The sequence below is a fragment of the Rhincodon typus genome, chromosome 6 (assembly GCF_021869965.1).
Source record: "Rhincodon typus isolate 14 chromosome 6, sRhiTyp1.1, whole genome shotgun sequence".
Lineage (NCBI taxonomy): Eukaryota > Metazoa > Chordata > Chondrichthyes > Orectolobiformes > Rhincodontidae > Rhincodon > Rhincodon typus.
The window spans coordinates 19,592,012-19,607,949 of record NC_063337.1 but is presented as its reverse complement, the minus strand read 5'-3'; the positions used below and the strand labels follow the sequence as shown (position 1 = coordinate 19,607,949).

The 15,938-nt window shown below is 40.4% G+C and overlaps 1 protein-coding gene across 1 annotated transcript in view; it reads left to right on the top strand.

The window, feature by feature from the left end:
* Positions 1-670: 670 nt before the first annotated feature.
* LOC125483301 (centrosomal protein of 135 kDa-like) overlaps positions 671-15,938 on the top strand; it is a 20,012-nt gene continuing 4,744 nt past the window's right edge. The window contains exons 1-3 of the mRNA XM_048597899.1: positions 671-675; positions 2,442-2,670; positions 14,566-14,691. Coding sequence (XP_048453856.1) covers positions 671-675; positions 2,442-2,670; positions 14,566-14,691 — 360 coding nt within the window. The remainder of the gene's footprint in view (positions 676-2,441; positions 2,671-14,565; positions 14,692-15,938) is intronic.

The following is a 15,938-nucleotide window of genomic DNA, read 5'->3' as shown; positions in this document are numbered from 1 at the left end:
TACCTGACATATTCCTCTTTCTTTTTCTTGACCAAACCTCAATCCTGGACATCACTGCAGGATTTTCAAAAGGTAATTTCCTTCTTCCAAAAATCTTCAGCTGCTTAAGCAAAGAATCTTCCCTTCATCATAACGTCAGAAGTAGGGATGTTTCCTGATTTTTGCATAATGTTCGGCACCATTCTTGACTGCTCAGATATTGAAGCAGTGTCCCTATGCAGCAAGACCTGGACAATATCCAGGCTTTGGCTGACAAGGAATAAATGTGAGGGTGCCATAGTCCTACTGGACCATAGGGCTGCTCTCCCTTTACAGAAAGATGATGGGGGTAGTTTAACCCGAGGGTAACCATGCCTTAGGCATGGGGCGAAGTTGAGAAGGAGAGACCTTCGTGGTAACCTCAGCCAGTGCAGGAATTGAACACACACCATTGGCATCACTGTACATTGCAAATCAGCTGACTACCTGAGCTGACCTCTATAAGTGGCAAATAACATTCGCACCATACAAGTGCCAGGCACAGACGAACTCCAAAAAGAGAGCATCTAACCATCACCACTTGACATTCAATGGCATTATTATCATTGAAACACCATGATCTATATCCTGAAGATTACTATTGATCAGAAATTGAACTGTGCTTCCAAGAACAGGTCAGATGCTAAGACTTATGTCGTAAGTAACTCACCTCCCATTTTCCCAAAACCTGTCCACCATCTACAAAGGAATATTCCCCACTTGTCTGGATGGATACAGCTTCAATAACATTTCAGAAGCTAAACACCATCCAGGTATTCCAGTCCAAACATGTGCAGGTTAAGTGTATTGGCCATGCTAAATTGGCCACAGTGCCCATAGTATCCAGAGATGTGCAGTCTAGGTGGATTAGCCATGGGAAATACAGGGTTATAGGGATAGAGTAAAGGGGTGAGCCTGGGTGGGATGCTATTCGGAGGATCAGTGTGGACTCGATGCGCCAAATGGCCTGCTTCTACACTGTAGTGATTGTATGATGAATTCAGCTTGCTTGATTGCTCGGCATGTCTCTGCCACCTTTAAACCTGAACTACCTTCACCATTGACAGACTTGTGGCTGCAGGGTGTGCCATCTGCAAATATACTGCACCAAATCACTAACTCTTCAACCACACAATACAATACTACCGTCCAGAAACAAAAAAAAGTGCCAGGGAGCATCCTCACTTACAAAGATCACCTCCAAGTCAGGCCAGGCAGCATCAAAGGAGCAGGAGAGCTGATGTTTCGGGTCTGGACCCTTCTTCAGAAATGGGGGAGGGGATGGGGGCTCTGAAATAAATAGAGAGAGGGCTCTACACCTTGTTATCTCAGACTCCAGCATTGGCAGTTCCCACTATCTCCTTCAAGTCATGTGGTTATTTGACTTGGAAGTACTTTGTGGGTGTTGGGTGAAAATCTTCACATTCAAATCCTAATAGTGGTGTGGGTGTACCTGCAACACATGGACTACAATAGTTTGAAGAGTTAACTCCTAGCACAAGTCTTTTTCATGCCCTTCAATCATGCGCTGCTGTAGGAAATATTGTATGTTGTCAAAGTTAATGCTTGGGAAGATATAATAGTATAGCATAGGAGGCCATTCACCCCATTTAAGCCTCTGCCAGCTCTTTCAAAACACAAGCCAATTAGTCCCATTCAATTAGAAACAAAAAAAAACTGCAGATGCTGGAATCCAAGGTAGACAAATAGGAGGCTGGAAGAACACAGCAAGTCAGGCAGCATCTGGAGGAAAGAAGCAGTGATCATTTCGGGCATTACGCTTCCTCAGTCCTGAAGAAGGGTAATAGCCGAAATGTTAGCTGCTCCTTTCCTCCAGATGCTGCCTGGTTTGCTGTGTTCTTCCAGCCTCCTGTTTGTCTACCTAGTCCCATTCATTGATGCCTCTTGTTGCAGCAGATGCATTATTACTAATTAATCGCTAATAAGTTTTATTCATTTTTAAAATAAAATACATTATTCATTCAGTGCCAGACATAAATCAGAAACGGGGCACGACTTACACTGAGGCGGCGACGCCATGAATGACCTCTAACCTACATTGTTTGTCCGTTGTTAAGCACGCGGCGTTACTAGGCGACTGGTGCCGCTAGTGGGCGGAGCTAACGGCCGCGTCCTTTCGTTGTTGCGGTTTACAACTACAATCCCCGATTCAAGCGGCCGAGAGAAATCAAAGTACTGACCCGAAAGAAGACCCAGGAAGAGGGTGGGTTAGGAAGAAGGCAAACAAAACATAAAGAAAATAACCGAAACCGTTAGGGCTTTCAGCCCTCTTCTCAAACCCCTACACCAAAAGCGCGGGATTTTCCCCATCATTCGCCCCCTCCACCACAACAATCAGGCAGGATTGTGATTGGTTAGAACGGCCCGACGACTGCCGTCGGAGAATATCGCTGATTGGTTAGATCGACACGGCAACGGCGGCCAGTGAGCATCGCTGATTGGCTACTTGTCCATCCCCACCCCTTTCCCTCCCCCCCTCTCTCCTTTCCCCTAACCCCAACCCCAGTGAAACGGGATCGCTTTAGGCGGAGGTGCCGCACGTTAAGCCGCTTGCCGGCTTTTGTCCATCACTCAGGAGCTGTCGCTTTACCTGAGTGTCGACTAGTTTGTACCTGTGAAAGGAGGCTCGAGGTTTGTGCCGGTATTCGTTTTAAATGAGATAGTAAGAACCGCCGATGATCAGTCTCAGTTTAAAGCATGTAGTACCCCCACCTGTCCCGAAAGCCTCTCAACCCCTTTAGACTTGCTGTACCGGTGTTCACCGCGGAGATGTTATTTGTTCAAGTTGTTGCTGTGTGTGTGCGCGCAAAGTAGTTTCTGTGTAATAATAGTTTTATAATATTTTGCGTAAGTCTCCTGCTCCTGGTGTTTCTCTCCATCTTCACTCCTTGATGTCATAATGCTACGCAGCCTCTGGTACGTGTGACAGCAGCGAGCAGAGTGTTAAATTGAGGGGGGGGTGCTTTTTAATATTTCCTGGAAATAACCAGATATTTTAAATATATGTATTATATATGATATAAGGAAGGGGTGAATTCGTTTAAATATATATACATATATACCCACGGTGCCACACAACCAAAAAACTCACCCAACCTGGAGGACACACGACCAAGCCTCACCGCTCTCCCACCATCATGTCTTCAGAGTTGCCAACGCGCAGATGGAGTTGGGCAGCCTCTGACTTCAAGGTAAAACTGTATGTAGAGAGGATAAACAAAACAAGGCTGTCGGAATTCGCTTCCACGTGAATCCTTTACTACTTCGAATCAACGAAAAAAGCGTGCTTTAGGAAGTGAATTGATTTTTTTTTTTAAAAAATCGTTTCTGCAAGACCCTTGCTTCTTTCAAAAATAGTCTCCGAAAACCGTGTTATTCACACACACCCCTCCGTGTCTCAAGAAATGCGGTATAACCATTCATGCGTAAATATGAACCAACATTTTTAAAAAAAATCAACAACAGAGTTTGCACAGCATCAATTGAAACAATCGTAAAAGCAACTGGTTGCTATAGCAACCGCTTACCCCTCTGGTTGTTTCTCCAGTATCAAGCAGGTAGGGGAACTTTATCCTCACTGTTTTAAATGGCGATCCTAATTAATTACTATGGTTAACAGAATTTCCAATGTAATTAAAATGCTCCTTTTTATGTAAATGAATGTCTAATGTATAGGATACTAAGATGCATAAGTGCAGAAGCAATGTTAGGCCTATTTTAAAAATAAAGGTTAGGCTACAGATTAGGAGGAAAAAAAAGTACACATTTGGATGTGAAAAAGGGTGCAAAAGTAGTTTTAGGGATTATATTGCTGGATTAGTAATTCATCTGAAGTCAAATCCCATGGCAATTTAATATCCTGGAAAGGACAAAACTAGTGATGGTGACCATGTAGCACTTGAGTTCTGTAATTTTAAATTTGTGAATATACACAAGATAGCTCCTTGAATGACGGTTCACTGGATGTTGAGCTCTTCTCTGCAACTCTGGTTTGTGTTTGTCAGATTTTTATTGAAAGTATTTTTGCCCAAACTGAGGTAAAGTTAAAATGTAAGTTTTAAAAATTGCATGTGCTGAAGGATGGCCTATATTCTGGCAGTGAGAAGTTTTTTGTCATAGAAAAAAAAAAGATCTTGCCAGGGAAATCTATGCTTTTTCATAATTGCTCTAGAGAAGATGGTTTGAATCACCTCCTCGAAATAGATGAAACTACTAGATTATGTCCCTTAATTCTAGACTCTTCAACCAGCGCAAATAGTTCATTTTAATTTACCCTTTCTTTTCCGGTTAAATCTTGAACATCCCTTGAACTTGATGAGATCACCCTTTAACTTTCTAAATTCTAGAGCATTCTATCTGGATGCTTCACAGTGTGGTATGGCAACTGCTCTTCCCAAAACCGCAAGAACCCACAGTCGTCAATGCAGACCAGCCTTCCATCCATTGACTCCATCTATACTTCCTTTTGCCTTGGGAAAGCAATCAACATAATCAAAGACCCCTCTCATCCTGCTTATACTCTCTTCCACTCTCTTTCGTCGGGCCGAAGATATGAAAGTTTGAATATATGTACAAACCTAGTCAAGAACAGCTCCTTCCGTATTGTTATCAGATGTCTGAATGGGTCGCTCGCTCTCTCTTGCTCTCACCCCCCATCTGTTGCACTTTGTATGCTGTATAGCATGGAAAACAACTATTTTCATCATAACTCGGTACATGTGAAAACAAATGAGATCAAATAATTTGTATAATCTCTGCTAATGTAAGCGGGCAAGTCTGGCTATCATTATCGTAAATCTATAGTCTACTCCCTGCAATGCCAAAGTATCCTTCCTAATATGTGGTGCCCAAATCTGCTCTCAGTACTCTAAGTGGAGTCTAACCATGGTTAGACATAACTTCTGCATCCTTATACTCCAGTTCTGCAGGTATAAAGGCCAGTCTTCTATAAACAGCCTTCATTATTTTCTGCACCTGTCAGAGGCATTTTCAAAGTCTATGAATCTGAACCTCGAGTCCCTGGATGTCCACTGTGTTTAATTTCATGCCACGTAGAAAGTACACTGATCTATCCTGATTTGGGTCCTCCTAGTTAGTTATGTTGGACTCCATCTGCCACAGTTTTGCCCACTTTGTTTTTTAAGAAGGGTGAAAAAGGAAAATCAGGGAATTACAGAGCAGTTAGCCTGTAGTCATCTACCTGCATCCCTTTTGTAATTTAATGCTATCATTTACACTCTACAGTGCTGACTAACTTTGTCAAGATCAAACTTCAATATGAGTTTATACGATTATCCAAGTTGTTAATAACTATGTGAACAATTGAAGCCCTAACGCCAATCCTTGTGGAAGACCACTCATCACATCCTACCAATTTAAGTATCTCCCCATTATTCCTACTTTTCATTTCAACCAATTTCCAAGTTTTATGTGTAATTTTGCCCACAACTCTGTGGATTTCTACCTTAGTTAACAATCTCTTATGGGATTTTATCAAATGCCTTCTGGAAGTCTGTATAAACAGCATCCATAGATGTTCCCCTGTCCACAGTCACTTTTTCAAAAAAAATTAAATGAGGTTCATCAGGCATTTCCTACCTGTCCCAGATCCATGCTGCCTCTCCCTAATTAAGTAGAAAAAATTTGAGCTGTTAAGTTACCTTATCCTTGATTATAGACTCCCAACAATTTCCCCACTACAAATGTTATGCTAACTGGTCTGTAATTCCCTGGTGTTCCTCTTTAACCCTTAAACAGCAGAGTGATGTACGATTTTCCAATCTTGAGGGCTGACTGCTAAATCTAGAGAACTCTGATTGTAGTTAGTATAGTCTACAGTCTGCTCCCCTACTTCCTTTAATATCCTCAAATAGAAACTGCCAGGTTCTGTGGATTAATCACTGTTTAGGTTCATTAATTTCCTCATTATTGATGTTTTACTTGTACTATTTTCATTTAGTCCCAGTCTCCCTAATACTCTACTAATTTCCTCAGCACTTCTGGCAAGCTTTTCTCCCTTTCTACTGTAAGTTCCGAGGTGAAGTAATTATTCAACATGTCTGCATTTTTCCATAGTCATTGACAATAGCCCCACTTGAAGTCTTTAGTGGACCAACCTTGCTCCTGACTACCTGCTTTCCATTTATGTAACTATAAAATTTTTTTCATTGATTTTGATGTCCCTTGAAAGTTTTGTTTCATAGCCTGTTGTAGTAGCTCTTTTCAGCTGCTTTGTGGCCCTCTGCTGGTCTTTGTATCTTCATTATTTGGCAGGGTCTGTGCATGTTTTGTTTTACATCTTGCAAACCCTTTCTTTTAGTTTTATGCTCTCCCTTAACTCTTTGGTTATCCATTCCTGTGGTTTTTTTTGTGAAGGGGGAGTTTTACCGTCCTAAGGGTATAAATTGGTTTTCAGTATTGCATTAAATTTTTTTACACATGCTCCACTGTTCTTCAGTTATTTTACCCACTAGCAGATTTTCCCTGTTTAATGTGAACAGTCTCTGTCTCATTTCATTAAAATCAGTCTTGCCTAAATGTAAAATTCTAGTAGCTGATTTGTGCTTTTTGCTTTCAAACATTACGCTAAATTCAATCGCAGAATTAGGTTACTAATTAATTCCGGCTCAAGACTCATTACTAAATTCAATATTTCTTGTTCCTTTGCATCCAGGACATATTACTGCCAGAAACTCTCCCAGGCACACTCCAGAAAGTTACTATTTTTCTGACAGGTGGTTGTTTGCCTTTCCCAATCTATGTTAAGTCCAAACTAAATGAGTCTGAGTGCAAAAATGGTTTAAGAGCCTGTACTGAATTCTTGATATTAGTTGTACAATTGCATAGAGATGTTAAAAGGAGGCCTGCATTTTTTTCCTCAATTAATTCCAGGTCATGACTTTTGCTGGCTGGACCAGCGTTGCCCATTCTAATTATCCTTTAGAAGATGGTAGTGAGCTGCCATCTTGAACTGTTTGTTTTATATTTACTGTAGAACTAGGGATCATAGTTTAAAAGTAAGAGGGTACCCGTTTAAAACAGATTAGGAAAGCGTATTTTTTTTAAATTTGAGTGTAGTGTCTTTGGCTATCCTTTCCTCAAAAGGGATTGGATATAGAATCTTCATATATTTCTAAGGCAGAGGGAGATAGATTCTTGATTATGAAGCAGGTGAAAGCTTATTGGGGATATGCAGGAATGCACAGTTGAGGTTAAAACTGGATCAGCCGTGATCTTATTGATTGGCAGAATAAGCTTGAAGGGCCTACTGGCTTACTCTTGTTCCTTGATTGTATGTTCATGGGATATCGGTGCCACTGGCTGGGCCAGCATTTATTGCCTTTTCCTAATTGTCCTTGTGACAGCTCACCACCACTTTCTCCTTGAACTGCTGCAGTACATGGGCTGTAGGTATACTCGCAATGCTGTTAGGGAAGGAATGATAGGATTTTAATCTTTGAAGGAACAATATGTTTCCAGGTCAGGATGCTGAGTGGCTTGGAGGAGAACTTGCAGGTTGTGGTGTTCCTATGCATCTGTTGTCCCTATTCCTTCCAGATAGAAATGGTTGTGGATTTGGAAGGTGCTGATGAAGGAGCTTTGATAAATTTCTGCAGTGCATTTTGTAGATAGTGTTAGTGGTGTAGTGAAGAGATGTTTGTGGATGTGGTGTCGATGAAGCGGACTGCTTTGTCCTGGATGCTTCTTGAGTCTTGTTGGAGGTGCACGTATCCAGGCAAGTGGGGGGTATTTCATCACACTCCTGACTTGTGCCTTTGTAGGTGATGGACAGGCTTTGGGGAGACAGGATGTGAGTTAGACACTGCAGGACTCCTACCCTTTGACCTGCTGTTGTAGCCACTGTATTTATATGGCTGGTGCAGTTCAGTTTCTCGTCCATGATAACCTCAAGGACATTGATAGTGGGGGTTTCAGTGATAGTAGTGCCATTGACTGTCAAGGCACTGGCATTTGTGTAGCACAAATGTCACTTGCCACTTTTCAGCTCAAGCCTGGATACTGCAATATTCTTAAGACTTGATCAGCTCAATTGGTAGGGTTCTGTTGAATCTCTCCTGGTGGTGGACATTGAAGTCCCCCATCTGGAGTACCTTCTGTGCACTTGCCACCTTCAGCACTTCCTCCTAGTAGTATTCAATATGGAGAAGCACTGATTCATCAGCCAATGGCGGGCATTATTTGGTAACCAGGAGGTTTCCTTGCTCATGTTTGACCTGGTGTCATGAGGCTTCGCGGTTTTCAAACCCCATGTTGAGGACTCTGGGCAGCTTCCACTCAACTGAATGCCAACCTGTCTTCACTTCTGCTGGGACATGTTATATCCAGGGATGGTGATAGTGGTGTTGGGGACGTTGTCTGTAAGATATGATTCTTTATTGTGTACTTTTTGGGTTGGTGCTTGACTAGTCTGTAAGATGTCTCCCCCAATTTTGGCAGTTACCCCCAGTTGTTAGTAAGAGGGCCTTTGCAGGATCACCAGGGCTGTGTTTGCCATAATTGATGTCAGGTGGGCTGTCTGGCTTCATAGAGTCATACAGCATGGAAACAGACCCTTTGTTCCAACTAGTCCATGCCGACCATGTTCCCAATCTAAATTAGTCCCACTTTCCTGCATCTGGCCCATAACCCTTTCCTATTCATTACTTATCCAAATGTCTTTTAAATGTTGTAACTACCTGAATCCACCACTTCCTCTGGCAGTTCATGAAACCCTCATCAACCCAAAAAAGCCCTCCGTTTGTTAGCTTTCTAATCTTCAGAGCCACTGAACAAACAGGTCGACAGGCCTCTTCTACAAGCTGTGTGTGTAAAACCATCTCCTTTGTGTTTTTTTTGAACTATGAACTATAAAAGTTTCAAGCAGGGTAAAAAAAAATCCCCCTCCAGATTGACACTTGACAAACACGTGGAGGCCTCTCCTACAAACAGTGTGGCAGGGGAAAGAAATCTCTCCTTCGTATTTTTTTTTGAACTATGACATTCCAAAAAATGACGTAAAGTAAAACTTTGTTTTTGATGTATAATAATCATAAATCCACAAGAAGAGCCTGCAGCTCCCATTCTGTTTTTTTTTGCTTTGAGACCTAGTTGTTGATACACTTGAGTTGTTTGCTAGGGTAGCTAAGAGTCAGCCATATTACTGTGGGTCTAGGGCCATATGTAGACCAGACCAGGTAAGGTTGACAGATTTTCTTCACTAAGGACCTTAGTGAACCAGATGAGTTTTTCTGACAATTGTGATTATTGTGTGTAAGGTCATGGCCATCATTAGACTTTTAACTTTAGATTTTTATTGCTGTGATGGGGTTTGGACCTGCGTCCCCAGAACCTTACTTGGGTCTCAATGTTACCAGTCTGTTGATAAATCCACGACCTTGTTGCTTTCACACTTGATGTCCATACACCCATTGTGTTATTAGGGACAGAATTCCATGATTTTAACTCAATGATAGTGAAGGAAAACAGGTATTTCTGCTATAACGCGTATTTCGTTAACGCAAATTGGCTGTAACGCAATTGATGAACAGTGGATGCTGTTTGGATAATGCAAACTTGCTACTGTACAGTATAGCAATTTTCTATAGCATGAGGTTACGCAAGAATGCAACAATTGCATTATAGGAGAAATATCTGTAGTGATCTATTTCCAAGTCAAGCTGATGTCTGACTTGGGTAAGAACTTTCAGGTAATGAAGTTCACATGTATCTGCTGCCTTTGTATTTCTAGAGGTTAGCAGTTGTGGAGTTTGAAGATACTTTCCAAGGCTCCTTGGAAAACCTATTTTTGGTGGTTGTTCATAATTATATGATCCTTTGGTATCTGCTGACAAGGAAGGCTTGACGTTATTGATTGTCCACTTACCTGTTGAAAGCATGTAGTAAAGGAAGAAAGGTGGAAAACTGCAGGAGAAATGGATTATACTGCCAAAAAATCATATGTATATGCAAAGTGCATATAAAAGATGGTTAATTTGTCTAAATTTCTATGTAAACAGTGGCTCAAGTATTTGTGAGGCATGCATTTATTTGGTTTTACAATAATGAATAGGAGTCAAGTAATCATTTAAATGATCCATGACAGCATTGTTATGATTTGGAAAGAAGCCATTCAGCCTCTCGTCTATACCAGCTCTGTGAACATTGACTGAGCAAGTCAGATACAAAAATGAAATCTGGCTTGATAGATCATGGGTTTAATTGTTGTAGTCAATTGGTGTGGGACTTAATGAAATACTTAGTTGCGTTCTTGTGTGACCTCGCGCTATAGGAAAATCGCTATACCTGTACAGCAGAAAGTTTGCGTTATCCAAACAGCATCACTATTCAGCAATTGTGTTACAGCCAATTCCCATTAACAAAACATGTATGCTTTAGTAGAAGTACCTGTATATTCACACAAGGTGATGGGTGTTCGTAAACAACAGAGGTTTTAGACAAAAAGGGGAGAAAAACCAAGCAATTTAGATATAGAATAGAGTTTAGAAAGATTTTAACACACATCAAAAAGGTTTCAACCACTTTCCCAACACCATTGATTTAAGTGACTCAATCCAAGAAAAGTTATCTTGACAAGTTAAATTTATACTCAACAGATTCCTTTCAGCATCTTTTATGTGGAACAAATGCACATTTTCATAATTCTGAGGTTCTAAATGTTGAAGTAACTGGTACCCCTGAACTGAACTCTACTCCTAGGGGGAAAAGAAACATTTTATTTTGAACTGAACTGAAAATAAAACTAATGGCTTTATTCCGTTATTTTTGCTTGTCATAACCCAACAGTATAAACAACTTATCCATTGACACTTACAGGGCTTGGCTAGGCATTGGCTGAAGCCGTACAGCTTTTTTAATTGCGATATGTTTAGGTCACTGTTCCAGAATAACTGTCTGACTTCTTCTTTTAAGAGAACTCGCTGCCTCTATTTCAAAATCCAACTTTCAAAAATGATTCTGTATATACCCTTCTCAAGTGCAAACTCTGAGTATCACTTTTTCTTTAAAACATGGAAATGGATCTATTGGACTAAGAAGCAAAACCATTTGTCAAAACAATCAATTGTTTGAACTGTGCTGTTATCAGCAGATTCTGTCTATTATAATGTGTTATTAATGGAGGAAGTATTGATGTTTTGAACTGGAATTTTAAACTCTAAATTGTTGGTAGGCAGAGTGGGTAATTGGAAAATATAAGGGAGAAGGCTAATGTTCTTTTTTTTTGGATAAAACATCTGCATTTGGCATATTGAAGGATATGTAATGAAGAATTGTACAATATTTGCATCTATCTTTATCAATGAGGGTGATGTCCTCAGGTCGTCACTATCGCAGTGACCGATGAGGAATGAATATCACCAGAAATGTTCAAAATTGATAAGGACGAAGTGTTGGATAGACTGTTGGTACTCCAAATTGACAAGGTACCAGGACCAGATGAGATGGAAGGAAGTGACTGGAAATTTCAGGTGTACTGATCATCTTTTACTCTGTTATAGTTTTGGGGAGATGGCAGAAGACTAGAGAATTACAAAATTATGGCTGATTTCACGAAAGCTTGTAAGGAGAATCACAGGCCAATTGGTTTAATTTCAGTGATGGGGAGGCTTCTAGAAACAATTATTTGCTCTGGAATTAGTAGTCACATAGAAAATAGATTGCTTTGGAGAACCTGCATGGAATTATGAAAAGGAAATGTGCTTGACTAACTTGCTGGAAAGTTTTGAGGAGACAACAACAAAGGCCTGATTGAGGGTACTGCTGTTGATGTGGTATACATGGACTTCTAGAAAGCATTTGAGTCAGTGACACATGACAGACTTTTGAGGAAAATTATAAGCCATGGAATAAAGGGACAGTAGCAATGTGGATACAAAACTGGCTGAGTGGGAAATGCAGTCATTATCAGTGAATATTTTTGGGGCAGGAGGAACGTTTGTCATGTGTATGTATGTGTAACCTAGATTTTTTTTAAATATATCTGTATCTGTATCTCTATCTCTCTCTTGGTGTGCAGGGCATAATTTGAAAGTTTACAAATGAGATCAAACTTGGAAGAATTATAAACTGTGAAGAGGGCAGTGTAGAATTCTGAAAGAATATAGTTAAGCTGGTGGGTGGGCAGAAGGGTGGCAAATCCGGTTCAGAGCAGAGAACTGAGAGACAATGCATTTTGTTAGGAAGAATGTTGAAAGACAATATGAAATAGGGGATGCAGGGGCAGAGAGACCTAGGTTTATATGTGCATAGATCATTGAAGGTGGCAGGAGAAGTGAAAAGAGCAGCTTTTTTTTAAACACAAGCATTCAGTATCATGAGCTATATTAATAGGAGCGTAGTACAAGAGTAAGGAAAGTGTGATTGGTTGGCTCGCTGAGCTGGTTTGTTGTTCTGCAGACGTTTCATTACCCTGCTGGGTAACCTCATCAGTGCAGCCTCTGATGAAGCGCCGATGTGTTTTTCCACCTGGTTTTTAAACTCTGGAGTCCGTTGAGCTGGATTGCCTCGCTTCTGGTTTTCCTTCATAGTGGAGTGTATATGGGGTCGAGTTCTATGTGTTTGTTGATGGCTTTCTTCGTGGAGTACCAGGCTTCTAGGAATTCCCATGTCTGTCTCTGCTTTGCTTGTCGCAGGATTTTGGTGTTGCCCCAGTCGAATTGGTGGTTCTCCTTCTCCATCTGGATTGAGATGAGTGAGTATTGGTTGTGTCTTTTTGTAGCCAATTGGTGTTTGTGTACCTTTGTTAATTTCCTTCCTATTTTTCCAATGTAGTGTTTGTCATAGTCTCTGCAGGGAATCTTGTAGATGACATTGGTCCCGTCCATAGTGAGAAGTGGGTCTTTGGTTCGGGTGAGCAGTTGTCGTAGGGTTGATGTGGGTTTGTGTGCCACTCTGATGCCCAGCGGTCATAGGAGTCTTGTGGTTAGTTCCGATATGTTCCAGCTCAACGGACCCCAGAGTTTAAAAACCAGGTGGGAAAACACATCGGCTCTTCATCGGAGACTGCACTGATGATGTTACCCAGCAGGGTAATGAAACGTCTGCAGCACAACAAACCATCTCGGCGAGCCAACCAATCACAACACCCACAACCCAAGCTACAAATCTACTCCAAAACCTTAGAGTAAGGAAATTATGTTGAACTCTAATGTAAGGTGCTTGTTAGACCTCAGCTGGACCATCTTGTACAATTCTTGGTGCTGCAATATAGGAAGGATGTGAATGCAGAAGCAATTTACATGAATTGTTCCAGGGATGAGGAACTTCAGTTATGAGGATAGATTGAAGAAGTTAGGACCTTTTTTCTTTGAGAAGGAGGCTAAGAGGGGATCTGTTCAAGGGCTTTCAAAATCATGAGCATCTTGAAAGTGAATAGACAGGAATTGTTCGCATTTGTAAAAGTAACAGAAATGAGACAGCAGAGATTAAAACTGATTTGCAAAAGGAGGAAATGTGATGTGAGGTTAAAAATGTTTTCACACAGTGAATAGCTAGTATATAGAATGCACTGCTTGGAAATATGGTTGAGGCAAGTACAATTGATGTATCCAAGAGGACATTGGATGTTTATTTGGATAGAAATAATGTGCAAGGAAATGGAATAAAGCAGGAGATTGTACTAGTAATGGTGCTCATTTGAAAAGCCTGTGTGAACATGATCGGCTGAATAGCTTCGTGCATCATACGTCTCTTTTTATTCTTCTGTAATTTTCAAAATAGAAACCTGTTACAGTGGTTATCATTCACAAACTATTCTCATGGCCGCAATAGGTCCTATCTTGCATATCTATCCTACTCAGAATTTCCACAAGATTCAGTAGTATTGTCTCCACAAATAACATTTAAATTAATTCACCACTATTTGTCATTTTATAAATTGCAATAACGTGCAAATTACCAAAAAAATTCCTTATTGGTATTTTCTCTAATTTACAGCTATTACAAAGAACACCATCAAATCCCTTTTTTATTCTTTCACAGGATGTAGCTAGGCCAGCAGACAGTCCAACTCTAATTCCCCTTGAAGGTGGTGGTGGTGAGCTGCCTTCTGGGAATGCTACAATCTACGGTGGTGTAGATACACATTCAATGCTGTTAGGATATGAGTTCCAGGATTTTGATCCCACTGACAGAAGAAATGACAATTTATTTCCAAGGGGAGTTAGTGTGAGAACTGGAGGGGAGTTTGCAGGTGTTCCCGTATACATGTTGCCCTTGTTCTTTTCAGTGGTAGAAATCCTGAGTTTGGCAAGAGCTGTTGAAGTGCTGTAACATTCTTAAATATTGTTTTAAAAGCAAATGAAGACCTTTTTTAATACAACTACTTTATTTATAATTACATTAAGTTACCGAAACGTCAGCTTTCCTGCTCCTCTGATGCTGCCTGACCTGTTGTGTTCCTCCAGCTCCACGCTGTTATCTCTGACTCCAGCATCGGCAGTTCTTACTATCTCTAAGTTATCAGGGTGACTTGTTTTCTTTTCTCTTCTCCCTCCTTCTCATCTACAGGAGAGTGCAGGAAAGGGGAGAGACCTTCTGAGTCACAACATTTCATCCGAGGCAGCCCTTGAAATCACAGGAGTTAAAGACAGAAATAAAACTAGACAAGATCGTAACCTTCAGCTAAATTATCAGGTGATTGCGTTTATGAGAAGTTTTCCCTGAACGAAAGCTTTGTCCAGCAAGTTGTTTTTCACTCAAATTATGGAATAATTTTGAGCACTTCCAGCTTTAAGAAAGATTCGAAGAATCAAATTGGCAGAATTTAACTTGGAGGACAAGTTCATGGAATGCATTTGAGGCAGTTTTCAAGAATGGCATGTTAAAGAATCAAATAGAATGCAGGCATTTTTGGATCTATTACTGTGTAAGGAGATGGGGTTCATTAATTCTAATAGAAAAATAGCCTCTGGTGATGAATGATCAAATACAACCCTCAATACAAACGGGTGACAGGAAAATTCGCCCGGAAACCCTCAAAGATCTAGTTAGCATTTAATCATGGGTGCAACCAATTGGAGAAAAAAAATGACCTAGCATGTAGGAGAGACAGAATTTCAGAGGCTACCCCTCCAATTATTTAAGACTGCATAAACCTGAGTTATATTAATCTTCCATCTTGAAAAGGGAAACTAGGTTGGGTGTTTAAAAAGAATAAAAAGATTCAGTTGAGTAGATACTCAAAAGCCATTTCCTCAAATGTGGAAAAGCAGAATCCAAATCTTAAAATTTTAACTTCACTCTTCAGGAAGGAAATTGGGGACCAGTTTTCTCATAAAGGATAATGGAATTTCCTACCCAACAACACACACACTGCTAAGACAACTGGAGTTTTTAGGATTACGATTAATTAGATTATAGTTTTTAAAATATTGAGTAATTATAGAACAAAGGGGAGTAAATAGAATTAATATGCTATGATCCAATTAAATGGTGGAGCGGCAATCTTACTCTAAATAGGTGAAATTTACCAGTGGCAAATCCAAATCTGCATTCGTCCACACTTTAAAAATACTGTTGTCTAATTAGATTTGCACACGTGCATGTTGACTGGTATCTGATGTTATACACAATGTTACTTAACAACAGTTGCAAATCATTCTGGACATGGTTGCATTGTTTCCTCCTTTGTTTCTTACAGCAGAAAAAATTTAAAGTGAAATTTGCTTGAGTTCAAAGCCCTTTTGGAGGGCTTTGCTCATTAGATTGGGAGAAACTATGTCCAGCAGCAGGAAAGTTGAAAACCCACAGAATATAAATTAAGTTCGCTGGCAAAATAACTAGTGAGGCGATGAAACTTTTTCATGCAGTGAGTTTAGATTTCAAATGCAAATTTCTCTGTGTGTCTCTGTGTGTCTCTGTGTGTCTCTGTGTGTCTCTGT